We start from the raw sequence: 20,630 nt of genomic DNA, 5'->3' as shown, positions 1-20,630 counted from the left end.
TAATCGGTCTCAAGAGACAAACAGTTAAAACATATTGCACAATTTTATTGAGCAATAAAATTGTGTAGGTGACAAAACTTTGATAGGTTATTTTATTTTTGCTATAATTTATTAGAATTCCGTATTTTCTGTCATTAAATTAAGTAAATTAAATAAAATAGGATTCGATTACTTATCGTTTAAAAAATTTTTGACTTGGCAAAAAACCAAGCGTCTGAAACTCTGATCACATGTTGAAAAAAAAGTTGGCGGGAATTGGTTATCTTATATACCTATTATGTTCTTTAGCTTTACGACAATTTCGTGGTGTAAATTGCCGAGAAAAATATAATTAATTCCTCGCAATCGAAGTAAAAAGCAAAGTGTACAACAGGGGCATAAATTTAATAATAATTATTGAAACCTAGAACGAAACGCGCCGAGCGCGGAGCGAGCGGGAAGGAACATATCTCCCTCTCGCTTACCCGTAAGTACACCTCCTTACATACTAGCTCATACCGTTCAGGCGGAATGCGGAATTACTGAAAGTACATAAATTTACTAAGTTATAGTGATTTTTTCAATACGTACATAATAAACAGCATTGGTACATCAATTTCCATGAAAAAAAAGTAGATGATGTCATATCTATCTATGAGAACTGAGTGGCGCCGCTGCAGAGCATCCTCTGCAGCGGCGCCACAATAAAAGCCCATTATTTCGTTTCCCGCTATAGGTACAGTCATAAAATTATACGTACATACTGTACGTCTTACGAACATCATTTTAACATATAATTAGTTGAATTTCATTATGGTGGCGCCGCCGCAGAGTAGCACACGAATCAACACGAAACGTCAATTTTGTCAACTCGAATATAGCTGGGGGGCTACCATGACATAATAAAGCTATTCATTTTAGGTTGAGAGATGGGGACGAAGCTATAGCAGTTATTATGTTCTGTCCCTTTCGCTCAACTTAAACTGAACTGAACTAAACTGCTTTAGTAGGTACGTCATGGTAACCCCCCTTGTCACAACCGAATAAAAACAAGGGTGAAGTAGGAAGTTGTTTGATATTAACGCGGAAGTGTGGGAAAGCGATAAAAGTCTATTGGAAATGTTTCACGGTCGAGGTTGGGACTTTGCCAAGAGGTCTCGGGGATATTATGGCAAATAAAAAGGGCGTCGCCTAATACCACCAATATTCGAAACGGAATAACATATACAGTAAACAACCCTATGAAAGGACACCAGTAATGGAATGTATACAATAAAAATACTACAAAATACGTATGTATTCAGGTTGTAAACGTTAGTAATGTTAACTATAAACAGGAGACATAATATGTGCTATATTATAGCTCACAGAGCTACTCAAGGGTGCTTTAAAAAAAAACGTCAAAAGAATGTAAAATTGATAGTTTTAGTCGGTGAAATACTACACCTTCCGTTATCCAATAGATTTATGTAATTCATGTTTCAGTTAGAGCATATTATTATCTTGATTTTTATAAGACTGGATTTTTGAAAAGTAACTCACTAAATTAATTTAATTATGATTTTTTCTCTAATGCACGTTTAGAAAAACTCACGTATAGAGCTGAATTAGTCGATCTTACATGTAAAATTTGGACAATTTTGAATACTAAAACAGGTAAATTTATAATTCGTATATCTTGTACTACAATGTTCTACAGGCTAAAGCGAATTCAATTTTTTTCTGAAATTACCTAAAATTAAGTGACAATTTCTTTGAAAATCTACATCACATCGAAGTAATTTTTGTACTTAAGAGGGCTTTCATGTGAAAAATAGTGAAATCGCAACCGAGCGCTTAATCATACCGTGTGTGGTATCAAATTAAAGAGCTTTCTGAGTAGTTTACAAATATATAACACATTATAGGACTTTTTCTACTTGGTCTAACAAAATATGAGAAAATGTCCAGACGTGGCAATAATAGTGACGGAGAAGGTTCGTTTTCAAAAAATTGCCAGAAATATATAATAGAAATTTATAATCACTAAGGCATAAGAGCAATTTAAGTAAACGTTGCAGATTAATTTTTTACGAAAATAACTCCGATGTGATGTAGAATTTCAAAGAAATTGTCACTTAATTTTAGGTAATTTCTAAAAAAAATTGAATTCGTTTACTCTTTTTAAAAAGCCTTGTTTACTCTTTTTAAAAACCTTATAATAAAAATGTAGTCTGAGAAGTTTGTAGTACATGTACAAGTATTATAAATTTACCAGTTTCAGTATTCCAAATTGTCCAAATTTTACAAATAAGATCGACTAATCCGGTACTATACGCGGGTTTTTCTAAACGTGCATCAGAGAAAAATTCGTAATTAATTTAGTGAGTAAGTTTTCTAAAACCCAGTCTTATAAGTATCAAGATAATAAGATGCTCTAATTGAAACTTGAATTAAATATATCTATTAGATAACGGAAAGTGTAGTATTTCACAGACTAAAACTATATTTTACATTATTTTGACGTTTTTCTCGAAAGCAGCCTTAATTAATTTGCAACGTTTACTTAAATTGCTGTTATTCCTTAGTGATTTATTACTATTATTTATTTTTGGCATTTTTTTGAAAACGAGCCTTCACCGGTACAATTATTACCACTTTTGGAAATTTTCTCATATTTTGTCCAAAAGTCCTATAATGTGATATATATTTGTAAACTACTCGCAAAGCCCTTTAATTTGATACCACACACGGTATGATCAAGCGGTCGGTTGCGATTTCACTGTTTTTCACACGAAAGCCCTCTTAAGTCTGTCGATCCATCCATACTAATACATATTATTACATATTATAATTGGGAAAGTGTGTGTGTCTGTTTGTTTGTCCGTCTTTCACGGCAAAACGGACCGATGAATCGACGTGATTTTTTAGGTGGAGATAGTTGAAGGGATGGAGAGTGACATAGGCTACTTTTTGTCTCTTTCTAACGCGAGCAAAGCCGCGGGCAAAAGCTAGTTTTTTTTTATAAATAATACTGTCGAAGAAAAGGTTTCATTGCATTGTTACTATTGCTAGCTATGTTGAAACAAATTAGTATCACTACCTTACATTTATATAACCAGTAACCATAGCTGGGCACCGTTAATCAAATAGTTAACTTCGATAATCGCTAATCCGTTACTATAAAAGTTAACTTCGTTAATCGTTAAAGCGATACATTTCAACAAATTTAACGGAAGTTAAAGTTAATCGATAATCCGTTAATCGTGATAAAAAATAATTTTACTGTAGCTATATAGTTGCATCAGTTATCAACTATTAAGTTTTTGGGTAAGTTTATTATGTTATTGTAAAAGACCGAAGATCGTCAAAATCTCTTGAAAAATCCCAGCTGCCAATTGGTAAAAGCGAAATGTTTATAAATATTGATCACTTTGGACTTATATCGACGTTGTTTTGGCAAGTCCAAGGTTTTACCTTGGAGCCGTAGGTATTGGGTAGGTTCCTCGGATTAAGACACCTCTAATCGAAGTTGTGATCCACGGTAACTTGGTAGATAGCGCGGCCCGCCGAACTCTGGCTCTGGCTTGATGCGTCGGTTGCGCGATTTATGTGCCATGCGTTGTGCCTGATGATTTACATTCTGTTTCGCAGTTAGTGATGGGTGCAGTAGGACTAATAAACTTTAGCAGGTCTCGAACAAGTGATCCAAAGGCACCAATTGATATGTAGACTGTGAATTTTCAGGAAAATCCTAGGTTTCGCCGTACTCCGGGCTTTTACAGTAGCGGTCAGAGCAAGTTTTACTCGGCGCGTGCGGAACTGGATTAACGATTAACGGACTCGAAGAAATGTAACGGAAGTTAACGAATCCGTTAACATTTTTTAAAGTTAACTTAAAAGTTAATCCGTTAACCAAAATGTTAACTTCGTTAATTAACGATTAACGGATTAACGAGTTAATGCCCAGCTATGCCAGTAACTTATATTTAACACGGCCAAAACATAAAGGACGTAAAGGACTAATCAACTTCTACCAGCGCGCATACCGGTAGGGTACATTTTGCATGAATCGGATGAAACAACGCACCAAAAGTATCTGACTTCTTGAATAACTTGTCGAAAAGTAAAAAAACTCCATAATTATTAATGATCGCTATATCCCACGAGTTTCTATCCCATCCCATGTATGTACAGTCGCCATCAGATATATAAGAGCGCCCGAGGTACTCAAAAATATCTGAACACGCCTCTATTGCCTAGGCGTTAGTTAGTTAGTACCTCGGGCGCTCTTATATATCTGATGGCGACTGTACAATGATTATTAATGTTATGAAATGGGTATAATTTATTTTCTACAATAACACTTGGGGTCAGAAACCTGACTATTGTGAAAGCTTCGTGTGGAACCACAATAAACAAAGCCATTGTCCCAGGTCGCAGTGTTACAGTAATTGCTTAATTAAGACTTTTCTAAGTTGCACAAGGACGCGCGGCAGCCTGACGCGCGCAGGATTAAAATAGTTTTGTCGCCAGTATTGTAACTTGAACAGCAGGACTAGGATATGATTGGCGCGACATATGTTGCCTCGATAGAAACTACCTTATGCCTAGACAATTTAGATCGGCAATAAAAACCCGGCGGTGCGCTGTCGTTGTAGCGGAGGCAGCACCGTGTACTCGCGCCCTTATGGTTCTGAATATTGTTAATTATTAATCCTAATTAACTATTCCAGCAAGATTCGCATATATTAGAGAATGTTTATTGCTGTAGATGAATTACTATGTGTGCTTATGTCATTACTATAATTAGAAAAAGACTTGTGATCTATGTTGCGGAGACATACTGTCACGCCAATAATCTACTAACCCTACAAGGTTAGCAAATAGCAAATCGATCAATCGATTAAAAATACATACCTATATTGTAGGTACCTATCTCTCCCTATTGCTCTTCCGTATTAATGGAACAGTTCCCTTTCGATTGCCACGGAGCGTTAACGACTGTGACTTTGCCTAGCCTGTCTGTTTATGACAGGTATCAGACATTTCAATTCATGCTTGAAATACCTAGGTAAGTAGAGAGTTGCTAAATTTGAATGCGTGGGTGTAAAAGCCTTCTTAAATTGGAAAATTCGTGCTTCTAAGTTCGCAACATTAAAATCTACTTAAGAAATTGGCGTCACAAATATAACTAGGTAACATGTCAATGGAAATATTCGAATAAATATGAATTTCTACTGTAATTAAGCGTGGATAATTTACACCTTACATCCCATCAACGTTAAAATGATTTCCCAGTAAGTAAACTGGGAAATAATTTTAACTGTAACATATGTACAATCACACATCAAATAAAAAAAAACAGCAGTAATTTTTTTTATTAGATGCAAAACGAAAACGTGTCTATTTTGAATATTCAGGTTGCATACTATAAACGATGACTTCAAAACGATAGATCAATATTAATATTAGTAGAAATGTACTGTCTATTCTGTTAGTCGATTTACGTCTAAGTATAATGTAAGATTGATTCATCAATTCTAACATTTCTAAGTCAGATCTAAGGTACCTAAGTGATATTACTGATAGTAATAATATAATTGTGCATTGACAGTGTGTGGTGCTGAGACAAAGCGCCATTTGGGTGGTAGGTATAACATACGTCATGTCACTGTTATCGCGATAACCCCTGCCATATTTAAAAAAAAAACGACAAGGCCCACTGGTGGCCGAGCCGGGAATCGAACCCGGGTCTTCAGCTTACGCGGCTAACGTCTTCACCACTAGACCACCCGCCCGCCCCTTTGTCGTTTTTTCTTTCGTGTTTAATATCTATTTAAATTAACAATAATACTTATTAGAGAATAAATAGACAGAAGATTGAAATTACAAAAAGTTAGGCAATATTCACATAAAAAATGCACAAAAATATTTTTCTAATTAGGTAATAAAAAAATTGTCATAAGTGTAGAACGGGTGCTCGACCAGCCAATTTTTTTAAGCGATAGGTACTTAAAGTTCGACACACTAGGCGCTTCAACCACATATTGCGGCAATTTATTATAGACGGCAGGGTCCATCACATGTGTTAATTTGACCGTAAATTGGATTTCGCCAATTTACGGTCGATACCTACTAACTTTCCGGCATTTCGAATGTTGTACTTGGAACACATGTTGTTAGTTTTGTCACAGAATATATGTATAATAGTACAAGTACAGAAGGCTCACTCCTTTGATGTTACTATTATTGCGCCGCGCGAAGGTCGTCGCCAATGAATGGGCCGCGAACTCGCGGCCGCTGACATGTACTTGTAGCGCGGCGATAGAATCGCGGAGTGAGCCGCCCCTGGTTTTGTATGCTGCCAAGTTCTCTCTTACATAAATGGCTACCTGCATGATAACTATTGCAGGCAGTGTAATGAGTGTAAGGATTCTTATTTTTTAAAGAGTTCTTTGGCCGGAGTGTCTACTGTCTACAGGTACCTGAGCAACGATCCTGACAGCTTGTTTCTGAAAGCGAAAAACCCTCTCCCATTCAGCACAACGTCCCCAGAGCTCCGCACCGTACTGTATTAATTAATGGACAGTGGCGAAATAGCATGTCCGGGCTACTTCTGGAGCCACAGACTTTGCAACTCGACCTAAGGCAAAGCACGCACTGCCCCGACTACCACATGGTTTATCTACTTGCTGGTCCCATTTTAAGCCCTGATCAATCTTTAAACCTAGAAAAGTAGTCGTGGATGCCTGTTCAAGTATTTTCCCATTAATTATGAACTATCAACGGCGTGGTCATGCGGCCCGAAAGATTAAAATGCACAAAGTGAGTCTTTTTGAGATTTAAAGCTAAGCCATTCCATGCGAACCATTGAGACAGCTGAGTTATCGTTTCATTCAAGGCTCGCTGAAGACTTTCAGACGTTGGTGCAGTAACTATGGCAGCAACATCATCGGCGTACATTAAAATGTTGGCAGCCTGTATCGCAACCGGTAGGTCGTTAAGGAGAAGTGAAAAAAGTATGTGAAATACTGACGATTCTTGCGCTACGCCCATATTAGAATCGTCCCACGATAAGTTTGCAATGATTTTCACAGCCTCGCCAGTGCAGATGTTATTTTAAACGTCAAACTTTGATGAAATTATGACGTTTACTTAACCCTTGCAGAGGCGGGGCTATTAAAATCTATGCTATGCAGACTTATCGTGGGACGATTCTAGTTGCCTCTGAGGGATCTGATCTTATTTTTTCACTATCCCCTACCACAATTGGTACTCATATAAGACTTGTCTAGAAGCACAGTATAGTAAAGAGTACTCCACCCCCACTCCCCGCTGAAAGTGCCGCCAACCCCCTCTCGGTTACCTCACAGTTACCGCCTGTCAATAACACGAACAGTCGACCTGTCATATTAAATTTCACGCATACAAGCATAGTACGTTCACCTACACGATCTAAGACTGTGTGCTAGGAATGCGCCTCTTTCAAATATTTGATCCCCAGTGTCCGAGGTGTGCTAAGAAGCAAAGAAGATCGAGTATTATAGAGTTAGAATCAAAGTAAAATGTGTAATCACAGTGCATAGACTGCCATCTCTCGACGTAGGCTTAAGACTTTTGAACCTCAGTTTTGACAATTTGGCCCATATTCTTAGCTTAATATGTTTTAAAATTTCAAATATTAATATTAGCGCCATCTAGCTGAGCCCTTCTTCTGTGTGGTACTGAGGTAAGTAAGTTTTATTCTTAGACTTTATCTGTCTATACGGAGTTATATATGTCTTTGACTAGAAGTATAGGTAGGTACTCTAATGAGTATTATTGTATTTAGCGCCGTCTCTCGGCAAAATTTACTAAGTAATTTACGCGACTTGAGACTTGTGCGAACCTTTAGGCATGGAAAGTCACATGAAAAGTTGTCGAAACTAATAATAGATGGCGCTGCATTTGAATTTCTTAACTGATAACTCTAATACTAAATTGAATATACTCTAAGGTAGAGCAGAGTCTAACTGGGGAATTACCTCCGCTTTACAAAAGACCGCAGTCAAGTAGCACTAGACTTTACTCATTGTTGTGTTCCTGCCGGTGAGTAAGGCAGCCAGAGCTCAACGAGGATGCGGTATGCTGACGACTGGAGGACCTACGGAAGCAATTAGGACAATAGATCCTTCCTCCTTCCTCCTTCCTTCCTTCCTTCCTCCGCCTTCCTTCGGTCCTTTGAGTCGTCAGCACCCAGGCCCCTTCTAAGTACAGCTTTGTACAAGTTTCTAATGAGTCGAGTCGGCAACGCACATGTGCCACTCCTTGAGTGGCAGGCGTCCATATGTAACAGTGACCGCTTTCCATCAGGCGGACCGTATGCATGTTTGCCACCTACGTGGTACAAAAAAAAACTCTCGACGAATTCACCTTAAACATTAAAAACTAAATCAAAATCGATTGATTCGTTCGGGAGTATGATGCCAGACGTATGTCAAGCGTCAAACCTATTATTATTATAACACTCCGTCGTTTTTGCGTTGGTAGTTAAAAACATGAAACCTCCTTCAAAACTATAATAAAACACAACTTTCTATGAAAATCGGTCAAGTGCGAGTCGGATTTCGACATTTCCATACAAAAAGGTCATGAGCGCCTGACGACATGTGCGTACATTTTGGAAACTATAAGAGATAGAGCAAATAGACTTCAGATTTTGGTTGTCGGTGGCACAATTTTTTTGTTTTACAGAGGCTATTCTCCTTATACTGATCAACATTTGTTCAGCGACTTTTAAAAATAACTTGTATTTTGAATTTTATCACCCTTGAAAGTTTTTTCTAAGAGGTAATGTATTGCGAATTCTGTTAAGTCTTGTGACAGACAACGTCAATGACAACAATAATGGCGTACATTGAAGCTAATATTTATTTTGTATGAAAAATTAAAAATTTTAAGTCTTCATAATTTTTAAAAGTCACTGAACAAATGTTGGTCAGTTTAAGGAGTGTAGCCTACAGTTTGATTTTTTGCTTTTGTTACAGGCCCCACCCTGTATATACACCATTTTTTGGACCTATTAGGGCAATATTATGGTCAGTGCAATTCTAAACAGTCTTAAGCGCCTCATTTTTAGTAGGAACTTAAGTCATTTTGGCAAATGATTAAAATTTTTAACAATTTTTAAACAGAAATGAATTTCTTTCTATCTGTCCATGGCGCTCACAAAATTTCAAAACATTTAGTAAGTACTTGCAGCGGCAGTGAGTGAAAATCTCAATTTGAGTTTTTTTCTCTTAAGTCCGACTTACGCTTGACTGTAGATTTCTAATAGGTTTTCCTGTAATCTACAGGTAGAGGGCTATCTCGTGTATTTTTTTGAAAATTTTACGCTAAGTAGTTTCGGAGATAAGGGGCGGGGAATGGTCATTTTTTGCTTATTTTCTTAAATTACTTCTAAATTACCAAAATAAAAACTATAAAAAAAATATATTTGAGATGCTTATAAAATGCTTTTTCATTTGATATGTAACACAATATAGTTCTAATAACTTTGATTTTTAATTTTCAATTTTACCCCCCAAAAGTGCCCCCTATGATTAAATTTCGTTTAATTTCATTTAATTATATTACATGTCCGTCTTTGGGCCACAGGTTTACATACGTGTGCCAAATTTCAAGTAAATCGGTCTAGTAGTTTCGGAGAAATCGGCTATGACAGAGGGACAGACAGACACGCGAGTGATCCTATAAGGGTTCCGTTTTTCCTCTTTGAGGTACGGAACCCTAAAAAGTGTAAAAAACATCGAAGTAAGAGGTTTTGCATTATATAATAATAGCTATTTAAAATACATGTGCGAAAAGTAAGGAATTTGTAACTAGTGGCGGTAAGTTTAAATACTACCGAAAGGACTGATTAAAATTGATATGAGTTATGTATAGCCTAGCCTTGAGAATTTAAGGAAAGTTTTGGAGTTTAAAAAAGACCTTATAGCAAAAAAATGCCCGACGGGCCGAACTAGGTCATATGCAGAACTCTACATTATCTCAAAGTTTCTTAGTCCATAGTGTCTGTCTGTTTGACAAATCTGATGGATATCGTATCCAGATTTCATTTTGAAGTTCCTTAATATACGAATAGGCCTGAAATACGTTTTACATTTCGCTGTCTAAAAAAATAAAACTTAAATTGGTATGTAAATACAGAGGTTGGTAAATTAGGCAGCGCAGCATTACTGAGGTAAGCCCTATTTTTATTTCACTAGACACAGTAAATAAACCTGCCTAGTAATAAAAGTCATCTTTGTCTTTTTGCAAACCAATAATTTCTAATTTGGAAGTCCACGTGTATTAAGGCTCAACTCGGTGCGATTACATTACGGTATTTAATAAAATTGGTGTGCGGATATGTCACCTCAACAGTTACTGTAACAAAAATCGCATGGAGTTCCCGCATCGTGTGAAGCGTACCCTTATGCGTGGGCGACGGTCGCGCGATGGTCGCGCGACGGCGATGCGACGCATACGAAATCAAGCCTTATCGATATGGAAAGTAGACGATGCGATGAGATGCGACGGCGACGGTCGCGCGACCGTCGCCCACGCAAGACACGGCGTTACCGTCTGAACCAACAAAAAAAGTTACAACATTGTAGTCTCATCCCTTTCAAATCAATATGTGCGAAAAACGGGACTACAGCGACACTACGATGTTGTCACTTTTTAATTTCTACTCTTTTTGGTCACAGTGTGACCAAAGGTACAACAAGTAGGGCAGATAAGGTCAGCGTAACGGGTATCACATTATGTGCCGTTTGCCCCTGACATTGCTGAATGTTTACGGCGAGGTGAAGGGTGGGAATCGGTACGCTGGAAATGTATTGGATTGTTGAGTTGCTTCAGAAGTTCAGAACAGTTGCACAAACATAAAAGGTATTTGAAACACAACTATGACAAAGAATATATTTCAAGAAATTGAATGAGCCTCGTGTGAAATTGCTTTTTATACAATTTTGTCTCCCTGTGTATTTATAGAAATATTTTGGCACGATTAAATCTATGTATGTATGTAAATATATCGAATACGGCCGTGCCGCTTCTACTTATTGGTACCTATACCTTGTATATAATAGTATATTATATAACGGTAACGTTATGAAGGCTATAAAAGTTGAGTACCGCGGTTAGGCCACGAAGGCTTGCCGAGTGGCCTAAGTAAGGTACGAGACTTTTATAGCCTTCATAATGTTACGATTGTATACTATACTTTTTCTACGACAGCCACATACATACCTATTCGAGAATAATAAAATGGGTTAGTTACTTCATGTAATGAATGGGAATATTTGTGTGGATCGTCGTAGCATTGAGTATTCTGTCCACAACGTTGATGGCGAGAACTTGTTGCACAATTCTTCAAAATATGCCAACAACGCCGTTTCAGAGAAAGTTGAAACATTTTTTTGCAATTTCCATGTCAAAACAATCATAACATTTTTGGTACGCTTTATCTGACTTTTCATGTAACAAATTGTCAGTCACTTTGAGCGCCCATAGCCTTGATTTCTTCGGAAGTGCATTTTTCACCAGAATCACTCATAATTACTTATGTTTTTGCACAATAACGTCGAATTAAAACAAACTACACACCACCGAAATAGTTCAAATAGTTTCGTGATAAGTTTACAAATGTCAAACATACCATAGACAAGAGAAATAGAAAATAAGCCGGTTTTCAATTACGAAACATGTGGTTGCGTTCAAGAATATTTAAATGTCGAATGTAAAATTATTGAATAAACTTATGATTTTTACCTTTGTTTTGCAATATCTAATATGTAAAACGCATTTAAGTTTATTTTTTCATCTTGATTTAAATTATGAACCTAAATATTATATTATTTATTAAAAGTTACTTATTACTGTAAATGAAAACATACCTGATAAATGGAAGTTGTGCTTTTAAAAAAAAATTAACAGAACTCCTATATTCATATGATTACTGCTAGCAGTAATCCTATGAACCTATAGACAAATAGACTTTCTCATCGTTACTCAAATGAACTTAATTTGGATACCGCTGACAATAATCTAATTGACAGATTTAAGTGCTGGAGTAGAAAAATGTTTATTTTGCTCCTGTTTAGTTATTATAATAATTAAAAACACGTAGGTTTTCCTATATTTCATAGAATCCTTAATTTAAGGAAATTAATTAATGCTGTCCAAGTTTCTTATGAATTCTAAAGAAGTCGAACAGAATCGTTTATATTCCGCCCTTATTCGTTTGAGGGGTGAGTCCAGGGGAGGTGCAGTAGGCAGTTAAACTTTCTTTCATTGAATTTTACTGATTATCCTTGTTAAAAACAGGTGAACAGCTAGTTTCGTTTTCTTTTAACCCCTTATTTGCCAAGAGTGGCCCTGAGGCTTTAGTAGTTTCATGTGCTCTGCCTACCCCTTTATGGGATACAGGCTTGATTGTATGTTTGTATTGATTATTGAAAATCATGAGGTGGGTATAATCCTTTTTCCCGGCGGCGTAGCTTTATTTGACGTTCATATGCGCATTGTAATATGCCTACTTGAAAAATAAATATTTCATTTTCATTTTCATTTTCCCTGCTACGCACATATTTATATAAGCATATTATGCTTACCTGAGAATTTAGGGTGAAGTATTTTTAATGTTAGCAACCATTTAGCAATATAACAGGTATACGATTTTTATAGAATTATCTAGATTGCACAATGTTACTGTAATAATGCCTAGCGTCAGGATTAAAATTAATGGAACCATTTTGTTAATTAATATATATTAGCTAATAGGAATAAGTAAGTATATACCTCTAACACTAAGGTGTTATATACTTACTTATTCCTATTAGCTACTTACTACCAGTCTAGGCATCTAAGAAAAGCGGAGAGATTTCCTTTTTATTGTGATAAAGGAGAGCAGTTCTATAAATAGGAGAAACACGTCTTTGTCCTGTAAATTCACTACGACCCTTCTTTATCAGCACAAAAGGGTGAAAATCTACTTTGTGTATTTACATAATACAACATTCGCAAATAGTGTTCTACTCGAAATTGGTATGCTATGCCTACTTTCGTGCGTTATGTATGGTCTCTCTACTCTAAGGATAATTTTAGTATTCGCCAGATTTTCAATTACCAGTATTGAGGGTCAAATTTTAGCATCATATGTTTAATTAATCTGGCTGTTGTTTAGAAGTTGTTTAGTAGAAGGCGTACGTAGGCGTTTAGTCTGTCTTAAACATCTGACATACCATCTGATAGAGGAACGGCCTGTATGACGCTGCATCGTGACAGTGATACACAGTCACGCAGTCGATGCCAAATACATGTACACATCGCTACACGTATAGCGCAGAAGCCGCATCGCATGGACTCTCTTAAATATAAACAATTAGACATACCTTCTGATAGAGGAACGGCCTGGTGAGCGCCAGATACCGCTCCAGCGCCATTGTGACGGCGATACACACGCTGCCGATGCCAAACACGCGCAGTACCACGCGTATGGCGCAGTAGGCGCGTGTTGCGCTCACCCATGGGATAGCCTCGGCCACCAGCATTGATGCCATCATGCCCACCTATCAAAAAATAAACACTAATGAAATAAGTTTGACTTCACCAGGATAACGACCGACCAATCCATATCCAATAAGACTTATACAAATTGTTTATGGATTACCATAGTATGACACTGAGATAAATGTATTAACTGAGCTAAGTCAGCTGTTGGCTTTCAGGGATTCCTGACCTACTAAAGACTATATTCGTCCTAACACTTACCAGCTCTTAAAGATTTTTTTATGTTGGCTGGTTTTATTAGGCTGTTACGGTTATTTACGTCAACAAATAATGCATATCGTCAGTCACCCACCCCTTCAGTTTCAGATTTCAATAGATTCGCAAACAAACTGCTCAATATAATGGCTCAGTCATGACCCAATTATCAAGCGGTGGCACGTCAGCGACAATATTGCTATGTTATCTTTATTGAGACTAATAACCTAAACTCATTCACTCCGTGCTAGAAATTAAAATGCATTTCTGTCTGGCTATTGTCATCAATAACGGTATTGTATAATAGTACCTGGCCTTTAATGTTGAATCTAATTAATTACTGCGAGTGAGAATATATCTAATCGGTACTAGCTGGATATGTGAAAATGTATATATATGTATAGACTATATACATAGTATATGTAGCTGAACGGTAAAGGCCCTACCCACATTTATAAATAACAAATAAAACAAGAAATTTGTTTTTTTATCATGCAGAAACGTCTGCGAGCGATATTTTTAAATTAAAGGAAAAAAACAAGTACAAAAAATAAAAGTAGAAAAAAATATTTCACCAGCCAGCTAAATTCATAAACAAAATATTATCTCGTCAAAATACGTCACATTCACATGAGCATTTTTTTTGTTTGTTTCTCGAGCGATTTGTTTACCTTATTTTAAGACTTTTTTTTATAAATAAATAAATAATAAATAAATAAATATTGGGGACACCTTACCCAGATCAACTTAGCCCCAAACTAAGCAAAGCTTGTACTATGAGCTTAATGAGCAAGTGTAATTGAAAAAAAAATTGCACATATTTTAAGCAAATCTTACCAAGGCAACGATGTCATTAGAGGCCAAGGACGTGAGCAGCAGCAGATGTTTCCTGTTGCGTACTGTCTTCTCCCCCTTCCTCAGACACACGATGGCGACTCCATTCCCGACTATGCCAGCAACGTACACCACCTTCAAGATTGTATGGAACATCTTCCCCATGTGAGGGCCGTGGCATGGTGACGATGTGAGTAATTAAAAAAAATGTAGCACATATTTAAGGAAATCTTACCAAGGCAACGATGTCGTTAGATGCCAAAGATGTGAGCAGCAGCAGATGTTTCCTGTTGCGTACTCTCTTCTCCCCCTTCCTCAGACACACGATGGCGACTCCATTCCCGACTATGCCAGCAACGTACACCACCTTCAGAATTGTATGGAATATCTTCCCCATGTGAGGTCCGCCGCATGGTGATGTGCCGTTCACGTGAAGCGACTCGTTCAGGAAAGTGAACTCGGTGAAGTTCTCTGGTGATAACGTCGTTATATCCATGTTGGTAAGATTGTGTGTCCAATTTTACATTACAGTCTGCATTACGTATTTAACTTTTTTCTAGCCATAATATACATCATGAACTTTTTGATTTCGTTATTGTAAGATTTTTGATTTGTTATATACAAAAAAAAATTAAGTGATTTATTCGTGTCTTTGATCGTGTCCGGCTGCGGTTCCTCTGTGCACACTGAAAAAAAAGTTTAATTTTGTATGTATATAATATGTCATATTCATAAATAATAAAATAATATAATGAATTCTTTGAAGAATTAAAAAAAAATACACAACACCATTATAAATTGTTTATTTCATGTACGCATTTCAGCAATCTTAGTGGTCATATCAAAACAAAATTAGAACCGTAACAAATCTTCGAATCAGAATCTTTATATTGGTTTTCGGGTAAGATAAAGTAATAATTAGTAATTAGTTGCTTAGTTGTTAGTAGTTGTCAAGTTTAATTAGGTAAGTATTTCAATTTTATTTTAAGTTTCTTACCTACTTACTACTAGTAATGTTATTTTAGTTTATTTATTAGTCACTTAAGTATTTATGTTTTCGGTTTTAGACATTGAAAGTATTTTTTTGTGCAATATTATTTTAATAGTCTCAATCCTTTTTTTTTATGCTTATCTGTCAGTTATAATGTGGTTTTCATAATCCTACTAATAACTAGTTCCTATACATTATAGTTAGGTTATAAGAGAATTTTCCTTCCGTGTGGTTAAACCAGGGAAACGGAAAATCTCACGCCACATACGAGTACATCGATCGTACCTATATTTGTACAATGTACAAGTACAAAAATAGAAACGCGTTCGGCTCAGCAGTCAAGATACCACAAATAAGGTAATTACTTTTTCCACTCCCGTACTTTTATTTGTCATTTACAGGGTCGTGCACGCGTCTTTAAAACCCTACCTTATATTAGAATAGATGTCAAGACATGTCTATAGTTTATTCCCCAAAAACGCACTGTTTGTGCATAGGTACACACAGTATGTTTTTAGCACCTTTTAACGTACTGAGTGTAAATACCACTTAACATTGTTACCAACTTAAGAATAAAAAAAACATATCAACCATAATAAGACATGTTTTTCAAACTGTCAAAATCCAGTCAAAAGCGTGTAAGTATTACAAAAAAAAATTTTATATATTAGAAAGAAACACCTGCACCACTAATCGACCCAGAACTAGGGTAGCAAAAAAAACGGTTTTTTAATTGAAAAAAAAAAAACGTAAAAAAAACAGTTTTTTTTCTGGAGTATGTTTTTTTTCTAAAGGACGAAATCTCAAAATTTACAAAACAGAATACTTTTTTTCTACTCCCGTGTTGTTATTCGTCATTTACAGTGTCGTGCATAGATCGTTAAAACCCTACATAAAATATGCCCGCCCCCGCCCGGCGCCCCGCGCACCCACGCATACGATATAGCTCTTAAAGCATTGTTAGGAAGCCTTTAAGGGATATAGCGTGGGTGGACGGGGCGCCGGGGGCTGGCGGCGGCGGCGGCGCGGGGGAGTGGGAGCGACAGGGTGAGTGCAGGAACAGAGGGGAGGCCGACGCGTCAAAATACAAGAAACATTGCGAATTTCACGAAAGTTATTCTAGAAAACGATTAAAAACTAAGTGCATGGTCGTAGAAAACGCAACGGTGTTTAACTGAGTCAAAAAATACTCGTGGCGTCTTTATTAACAATTTTCGGCTTCGCCTCAAATTGTTACTCACGCCACTCGTCTTTTTTGACCTCACTTAAACGCCAGTTGCATAAAATACTATAAACGGTTTTTTAGACATTATGTTAACTATTAATAGTATTTTATGCAACTGGTGGTTAAAAGAGGTCAAAAAAGGTGAGTGGCGTGGGTAACAATTTGAGGCGAAGCCGAAAATTGTTAATAAAGACGCCACGAGCATTTTTTGACTCAGTTAAACACCGTTGCATACAATACTTTTTCTACGACCAAGCACTTATTTTGAAAGAAAATTATAAATCAACAAATACCTACTTTCAGTCATCTTAGTTATCTAGTGGACCGCCTACCATTTTGAATATGCAGTTTGAGTGCAAACATGAAAATAAAACTGTCTATGGTATGGTTCTTTGAAGCCTGGCCACTAAGACGAATCGAGCAGAATTGAATCAAGTTCTCATACATTTGAATGCGATTCGACGCGTCGCCAATGAACGCAGCAGAAAACGAAGGAGTCTCGACTCTGCGAATTGGTTTGTTAAGTTGGTAGCAATGTATTTACTGAACTGTAACAGCTATATCGTGCTACTGCTACTAAATGTTTTCAGGGTATAGACTAGATAGACTTGTCCTGACATCTTTTATGTAGGGTTTTAAAGTTCTATGCACGACCTTGTAACTCACGAATAACAGTACGGGAGTAGAAAAACAAATTTACATTTAATAACTTTAATTTCTGGTTTTATAAAACTAACATTAACACAATCTGTAGTTAGTAGTTGTCGCTATTTACTGTTGGCAACACCACCGCCTCTCCGCGCTCCACGCCGCATCGGGGATTCCCCAATAAACGTTTGCATACTGAATGTTTATCGAATTAAAATTTACGTTATTGTTATTGAAACGTTACAAATCACGAAAAACCGTTATTGTCGTATTATTTTAACAGGGTCTTGGTTTTTTTTTCATGTTTTTTTTTCTTCATAATTCTGAAAAAAAAAATTTTTTTTTTTTCTATTTGCAACCCTACCCAGAACTGCTGCCAACCTTCGGTTTTCTAAGGAAGGGTCTGTATGTACACTAGTTTTAGCTACTGTCTACGGCACAAACAAAACAAATAGCGGTTAATTAAGTATTAGATCAGCAGTTCTCGAAAAGTTTGTACAAAAATTAAGGAAAAAGTTAAATTTGTTTTTTTTCATATTCCTTTTTTGTTACCAAGATTTATTTCATGAATTCACATTTTAGTAAGTATGTTTTATTTGGTCATTAAGGTTCTCTTAGTATCTATATTTTCTTAATTATAACAATTATTCTGAATACATCTTACGAAAGTCGACTTACATCACTAAATGTTGGTAAAAAAAATAGGATCAATTAAAATTTGCTGACGTGGCTATGTACAAACTTTTTGAGAACTGCTGAGATGATTAGAAAGAAATCACTGCTGGTGACAAGTAGCACGTAGACGCACTAAATACATAGACATTAGATATGTCTATGTATTTAGTGCGTCTATTTCAACACCTAATTTGAGTTCGTATCTTAATGTCTTCGATGGAATTATAAGAATGTTTGTATGTATTTGTTTCATAAATGTGGCCGACGGACGTGAAGATAGGACAAATTTCAGATATGAACTAGTAGTCAACTGCGGAAATAAATGTTGAAATAAAACGCGAAATGATTTTTTATAGGGCATTTTTACGTTTTGTTTTACGGTAACTCTATCTAGTCATCCGGTTCGTTCCGGTAATTTTTCACTTTTTCGAACGGACAATCTGACATATCCATATATATATTACACATTCATATGTTGTATTTTAAAGTAAAATTCAGGAAAGTTCGCAAATTCGGTCGTTTTTGTACGGCATATCCTCAGCTTATCTGCTTATCGTGGTAGCAGCGCTCAACAAGCTGTTATATTGCTATTAAGCACTTGTTTCTGATAAACATTTTTACTAGCACGTACATCGCAAAAAACAATTGAAAGTTTTTGGTGAATAAAATTATAGTGATATAGTAAATGTATAGGTACCTACTTACTGCATTTGTTATTAATCTATCGTGCTGAAATTGATTTAACCTTCAAAATTATCACTCACGTCAGTTTTACAACTCAGTGCGTTTTCACATTATCCGATCCGATATCGGATGTAGAAAGGATTTCAAAGGAAAAAAATCAAAGATGGCGGCGTAAATATATGGGATATCGGTCCGACATCCGATATCGCATCGGATGATGTGAAAACGCACTCAGGATTCAAGATCAAAAGTTTATGAAATTATTTACTTTTCATTCTTGTGGATAAAATGCAACTTCCTCATCCGTTTTCACAGAATCAAGAGAGACTTTACTAATTGAGAAGGGAATATTTTTTTTCTATTTGTAACAGTGATAAAGCTCTAAAAAAATAGAAGATTGGATTTTGCAACAATGCATCCCAATGCAAAAATCCCATTACACAATGTACCTAGACTAACGATTAGGTTATTTATATGACTATTATTAAACGATTGTTATTATTTACATACGTCCTGTTTACAGAATGATACGATTAATGGGCACGAGTGTGTAAGATATTATTTGTGTACTAGGTACCACTGTTTAAAAATGCCTCACATTACTTTAGTAAGTACCTATAATATGTTTTACAATTTCCTTTTACTGCTGATCTGCCTGATTGCTGGGCATGGGTTACGAGTAAGTATAATTTTAGTAACCTTCTAAGTGTTAAAAACATCGAATGTACAGTATTGCAACGAGTTAAGGTGATGAAATGTACACATATTTAATAACTCGACTGTACAAGCCCACTGATGGTTTGATTTGATTTCCATAGGCAGCGGTGATCGTTTACCATATTTTAAGACGGATGTATATCTAGATTCCTAAAGTTTTTTCTTCGATTTTTAGATCGCCTAATATTTTTTGGCATAATGATCATTTGGCCTAATTTAAATGTCCTAATATTTGTTTTGCCTCGCCGTTAAAACCCACTTTTTTAGAAGCGATTCGGATTTGTGTGAGGTCACAGTTCTAACCTAACCTAAACCTACCTTTCTAACAGCGAATCGGTTCTGGGTAATGTCATTTTTGGGGCAAAATTTAAATTATGCCAAATGATCGTTAGGCCAAAAGAGCGTTAGGCATTTCATAATTCGGCCAAATGAGTTAGGCCAAATGATTTTCGAACAAACGTCATTAGGAATGTAGAGGTAGTCCCTGTTAGGACGATCCGTCTGCTCGTTTGCCTCCGATCTCATAAAAACTCGATGTAAACATATAAACATTATAAACATATGCTCGATATAAACATATGGTCTGTGGTATAAATACCATAAAGCGTTCAAAGGGTTAACAAGAGTTTTGACGTAAGTTTACCGAATTTAATTTATACGTTTAAATTAATACTCGTACAATAGAATTTGGAACTTACCAACAAATAAAATAAGTTTATTCCATTGGTCACAAGACAATCGCTAATAAACACTATCCCATTCAACTTAATTAAGTCAGCAGACGTAGCATTCAATTTCGTAACTTGAACACAGTTTTTCAAACTAGCAGTTACAACTCGTCTTAACGCAAGTTTGGCGCGATCGGGGCTACGGACTAGCGCACTCCTCGGCGGCCGGCGCGGGCGGTGGGTCAAGCTAGACTGACGCACGCTGGATGCTTTCGGGACTGACTCCTGTGGAACAAATCATACATATATTTTATGTTAGAGTCATTTCTGAGGCTCTGTATGTATAATTTGTTGGTGATACTGATCATAATCAGTTTTGCCGTTGCTACTGTCAGTCAGGACGCTTTCGGGACTGCCTCCCTAGAACCTGTCTCTG

At 36.5% G+C, this 20,630-nt stretch overlaps 1 protein-coding gene across 1 annotated transcript in view; it reads right to left on the bottom strand.

Moving 5' to 3' along the window:
* The window catches only part of LOC125226607 (prostaglandin E2 receptor EP4 subtype), a 71,655-nt gene extending 51,235 nt beyond the window's left edge, over positions 1 to 20,420 (bottom strand). The window contains exons 1-3 of the mRNA XM_048130640.1: positions 20,225 to 20,420; positions 14,822 to 15,272; positions 13,380 to 13,556 (exon numbers count right to left, since the gene is read on the bottom strand). Coding sequence (XP_047986597.1) covers positions 13,380 to 13,556; positions 14,822 to 15,082 — 438 coding nt within the window. The 5' untranslated portion in view covers positions 15,083 to 15,272; positions 20,225 to 20,420. The remainder of the gene's footprint in view (positions 1 to 13,379; positions 13,557 to 14,821; positions 15,273 to 20,224) is intronic.
* Positions 20,421 to 20,630: the final 210 nt, after the last annotated feature.

Source organism: Leguminivora glycinivorella, chromosome 1 (assembly GCF_023078275.1).
Source record: "Leguminivora glycinivorella isolate SPB_JAAS2020 chromosome 1, LegGlyc_1.1, whole genome shotgun sequence".
Lineage (NCBI taxonomy): Eukaryota > Metazoa > Arthropoda > Insecta > Lepidoptera > Tortricidae > Leguminivora > Leguminivora glycinivorella.
The sequence above is the reverse complement of the archived record's forward strand: the minus strand, read 5'-3'. Positions and strand labels throughout refer to the sequence as shown.